Source organism: Malania oleifera, chromosome 1, assembly GCF_029873635.1.
Source record: "Malania oleifera isolate guangnan ecotype guangnan chromosome 1, ASM2987363v1, whole genome shotgun sequence".
Lineage (NCBI taxonomy): Eukaryota > Viridiplantae > Streptophyta > Magnoliopsida > Santalales > Ximeniaceae > Malania > Malania oleifera.
In genome coordinates, this window is record NC_080417.1 from 108664541 (window position 1) to 108669656 (window position 5116).

General features: G+C 36.7%; 1 protein-coding gene across 1 annotated transcript; it reads left to right on the top strand.

The window, feature by feature from the left end:
• The first annotated feature begins 1703 nt into the window (after window positions 1-1703).
• LOC131153307 (homeobox-leucine zipper protein ATHB-13-like) lies at window positions 1704-4211 on the top strand. The gene is made up of 3 exons (XM_058105526.1): window positions 1704-2283; window positions 2359-2738; window positions 3452-4211. The coding sequence occupies exons 1-3, from the start codon at window positions 2154-2156 to the stop codon at window positions 3803-3805; spliced, it is 864 nt and encodes a 287-aa protein (XP_057961509.1). The 5' UTR covers window positions 1704-2153; the 3' UTR covers window positions 3806-4211.
• The last annotated feature ends 905 nt before the right edge of the window (window positions 4212-5116 follow it).

The window sequence follows — 5116 nt, forward strand, 5'->3', positions numbered from 1 at the left end:
CCATATCACAGTTTGTGTCATGTGTGTTATGCTCATAGGGTTTGGATTATTTTTCTCATTTGTGAGAACTTGAGCATGTTAGATGTGTTTGGGTTGAGAGTTTGCATAATTTTTTAGTACTCTAAACTACTATGTAAAATTACTAGTGGAATTTTAAAATCAAATAAGCATGTAAATTTTGGTGTTTGGTTTGTATTTTTTTTTTTTTCATTTTGGCTATTTATTGGCTTTAATTAGTATTGCATTTGATCGTAGGTTAATCAATTCTTACCATTAGAATCAAATAATAATCATCAACCAATTGCATGCATTTTATCAGTAAATTTTTTTTTTATAACGGATTGTCAATTTTTGACATATTATTGATGTGTGAGTCATCAATTTTTCTTCTTTAGTTTCGCATGGTTGATATCATTAAGGTCCTACTTAGTTAAATAAATTAGTCTCATTTTTGTCGGCTCTTCACAATATGGGGTCCTAGACGAATGTTTTAATTAGAACCTCTTTATATTTAGTTTAATTTTTATTTTTATTTAATATTTATTTTTCTAATTTTTTAAGATGCAAAATCACAGAAAATCAAAGAATTGAAAATGTTGAAGTGCAAAGAAAATATCATAGAGAATGAGAGAGACAGAGATAAAGAGATGAGAGTAATAGAGAGTTAAAGGCGAGAATGACTGAGAGAGAGTATCTGATACCGTGTGAGGGTGGGCAGTGTAATAGTCAATAGAATATTTAAAGACATAATGGATGTAGTCAATTTTAACTTTTAAGAGTTGTATCAAATGGTCATTAAACATTGGGACTTGAAAAAGAAAGAATTAAATTTCATTTACTTTACTTTTCAAAATATAATTTCATTTACTTTTAAAATAGTGGGGAAGTCAATCCTCACCAAGAGAAAATAGTATGGGAAGAGATGACATCATAAATAATGTTAACATTAAAAAAAAATTAGGGGCGCCAAAATTTTTGAGACTTTAGGCAAAATGCTCAATGGCCTTGTGGTCAGGTCGGTCCTGGATAAGCCTTGAATTTGGATTTGGATAAAATGTATTATAAAATTGTATTAAACTTTGTCTAAATTCACTCAAATCCAAATCGAATATCCAAAACTCACAAACACTGCCTAAAAAATTTATTTCAAAAAAAAAAATTCTTAATTTTTCTTGATTTGGGACTGCCCATACGTACATGCATACATATATATATATAATTGTTGACCATGTATTACATTTTTGAAATATCTTGAATTCAAGCGCAGAAAATGTCTTTCCTCAAGAAAGTAAAACCTCTCAAAAGCAAAAAATTTTAACAGTTTACATTTTCCCCTTTTGCTCTAACCAAAGAATGCCTGTCAATTTTAGAATAACTATTAATTAATTTGGAGAAAAATCTAGATATCCCATCATATCTGAAGAACTCTGATATTAGTTTAATATGCTGTAGATGCCCATCTAGTACATTGACCTATTTTGTCATCATAAATAATCAATTGCCAGATTTTAAAACAAAAAACTTCTTTCCCTTCTTCTTTCTTCCCCTTTCTAATTTTTTTTTTTTTAAATAAAAAATAGAAGATAGGGTGGGGGTGGGGGTGGTGGCAGAGGTAAGCAGATCACATGGGAACACGAGCACATGTGGAGAAGTTTCAGAGCATTTTCATACATAGTTAAATATGAAATTGAGATGCACAATAAGCTGGGCGCAAGGTGGATCCACACTATTCCAAAGCGACAGGCCCCCTTCCCATCTCCTTATAAGCCATGTGAAGCCCCCAGTACATACTTACCGACTTCCCATAGCCACACCTCCCCACCCCTGAAATGTAACAAGAAGCTGCTGGAGGCTCTCTCTCTCTCTCTCTCTATATATATATATATATATATATGTACAAAAGAGGGTTTACACCTTTAATTTCGTCTGGTCTCTAAACTGAAGTTGGGGGGTAACGATCTCTAGCTATCAATCTATTATATCTCAGTCTCTTCTCTAGTTTGCACATGCAGTAATTGTAATTGCACACATCTCCTATAATTTTCCTGAACATGAATGTGATCACAATGAGAGTCAAGACTCTGATCAGCTTTGGACCTTAATTTTAAAGTGTTGAAAAGGCTATTAGGGTAGCTGGGCTAGCTAGCCAGGGCATGATTTGCATTGGGATGGCCTTCCTTCCTCCAGATTTCATTTTCCAGTCTCACGAAGCGGACCATCTTCCTTCCACCTCCCTCAATATCCTCCCGTCCTGCACTGCATCTCATCAAGAAGATTTTCATGGTCATCTCTCTCTCTCTCTCTCTCTCTCTCTCTGCATTTCTTGAGGGTTTTGAAATTTTGTCGTGGTACGTGCAGGTGTTGCGCTGAAGAGATCTATGTCGTTTTCGGGCACTGAAAGATGTGAGGAGCACAATAATATTAATGCAGAGGATGACTTGTCTGATGATGAGTCGACGCAGGCAGGGGAGAAGAAGAGAAGGCTAAACATGGAGCAGGTGAGAGCGCTTGAGAAGAGCTTCGAGCTGGGGAACAAGCTTGAGCCTGAGAGGAAAGTGCAGCTGGCTAAGGCTTTGGGTCTGCAGCCAAGACAAATTGCCATTTGGTTTCAAAACAGGAGGGCCAGGTGGAAGACCAAGCAGCTGGAGAAGGACTACGACCACTTGAAGAAGCAGTTTGAAGCAGTCAAGGCGGATAATGATGCCCTTCAATTTCAGAACAAGAAGCTCCACGCCGAGGTACTGCCAATTAATTTCACCATTCTAGTATCTAGATTAATTGATTTTTCAAGTTCATTAAGTTCTCTTTGCTTAATATATATTTAGTTAACGAAGGAGCAATTAAGAACTTAACTAAATAGCATATGATCTGGGCGTAACTTTCTCTCTTCTCACGATTTCATTCTGTGATCTAGCTAGAACGTGTTACGTGTATGATCTAGCCGTTTAATTCTTGTTTAGTTCATAGGACTATTGGAATGGAATGGAATTATTTTTACACGTTTGAGATACAATTTACATTTTTATTTCACTCAAACATTAAAATTCATTGAATTTGAAACAGTACAAGTTGGAGTTGTGTATAGAGTCTCAAATTTAAACCGATGCTTTACTTTTTGACTTGCAGTATTTTAGTGTAAAGTGTCATATTATTGGTAAAATTCACTCCAGTCATGACCAGTCTGTAATAAATTATTTATTCACCTTCAACCAGCTAGTTATTAATCATAAGCATACAGTGCAAATTAAAGTGTCTCGAATTCCTCTCTAGAAAAAGTCATTTTGTCTTAGCTGCATGCTTTCAGATGGACATGCGTAGTTTAAGCAGTTATATAAAATTCATTGAGTACTATTTCTTTACCATTGAAAGAACATTCTTATTAATAATTGGATCTGTTCATCGTTTTCCAATGTCACTTCTTGATTATTGGCTGATTCAAATAATGCTGCAGCTGTTGGCCCTCAAAAGCAGAGAACCAAGCGGAGCTACACCTATTAACCTTAAGAAAGACAACGGGGCCTCTTGGAGCCATGGACCTGAGAACACTTCTGATATAGATATCTCAAGAACACCAGTAATAAGCAGCTCAGGGTCCTCTTCTCAGTTTAATGAAAAACACCTCTTCCCATCGTCCCTCAGGCCTGGTTCAAGCATAACTCAGCTCCTGCAAGGCTCATCGGCATCTGAAATTCAGTGCCCGAAAATGGATCAAATGGTTCAAGATGATGGGTTCTGCAACATGCTTGGCAGCATTGAAGATCAGCCAGGATTGTGGTCATGGCCAGAGCAGCACCATTTCCAGTGATGAATTGAACTGGTTAAACCTAGTTAAAACAATTTCACACTCACCCACTATGGATCATGGGTCCGTGATCATTGCAGACCTACATGGCAGCAAATGAGAGACTAGTGCATGGGAATAGAATCCACTGCCCCTCTTCTGGACTTCTCCTCTCTTATGCTGCCACATGGGCCCTTGATCGCACCGGCCAGCGACCTTAAGCATTTTCCCTACTACAATGTTTGGCAACGAGTTGGTTGCAAGATCAAGAGAAATTTTTTGGGAGCTGTTTCAACGTAGAAAAATATTTTTTTTTACTTATCATTTTCAAGTTTCAATTAAATCATTATGAATATGGCCATATTATTTTTCAGCTTATCACCATTTGAATACGAATTTGGGAATATATATTTTTTTATTGTTTTCTAAATTTTTATATAAATGTTGAAAAAAACTGGAAAATGAAGTAACATTTTTGTAATTCTTTAAAATATTAAAATAGAAAATAAAAATTTTTTTTTTTCCTGAAAAGGCACCCTTAGGCTTTTCCAGCAGCCTAACCAATATTTATTCACGTTTGGATGAAGATTACTGGCACATAAATTAAAATGAAGGTAAGTATCAGCTTATGAGTAGGATCAGCTGGCTTGAACATGCATCAGCATTTGCAGTGAAGGCATATTTTTTTCCCCTGTAATCCTGTGTTCGTATTTTCTAGACTGGATCTTTTGTGAAAAAAATTACACATTAAATTACATCTGCCAGTGAGGTGGGTGCAGGGTTTCCAGCTCTGGCATGTAGCATGGGCCATGAATTTTAATATATATAAGAAAAGATCGATATCTAGCTGAATGGAATTTTCCAATTTAAAATTTTTGCTGGCATGCATGGGAATCTTGAGCATGTACTATTACTATGTACATAAATATCTATATAGGTGTATTAGGGAAATGTGCTTTGGAGAAAGTTCCTCTGATGACTGATGAGGAGAAGGGGTGGCATGTGTATATATGGGGCTGATATCAATCTTGCTAGCTGTGGAGGGCGGTGGTTCATGAAAGAATGAGGACAGAAAAAGGAGAAAGCTAGGGAGAATCGAAGCACAAATTCCGAAGAGGAAAGAGGCCAAAGAGATGGGATGATAGAAAAACAAAAGAAAGGCTTGGAAAATGCATGGTCATTGTCCTCGTTTTTGAAGGGGACGTTTGTAAATCAAGCTGACATTGGAAAATGTCATGACACTGTTAGCCTCCTGCTCTTCTGCACCACCATCCATGTGACTGCCTGCCATCCCCCCCCCCCCCCTCTCTCCCCTTCGCCTTCTCTATCTCTATC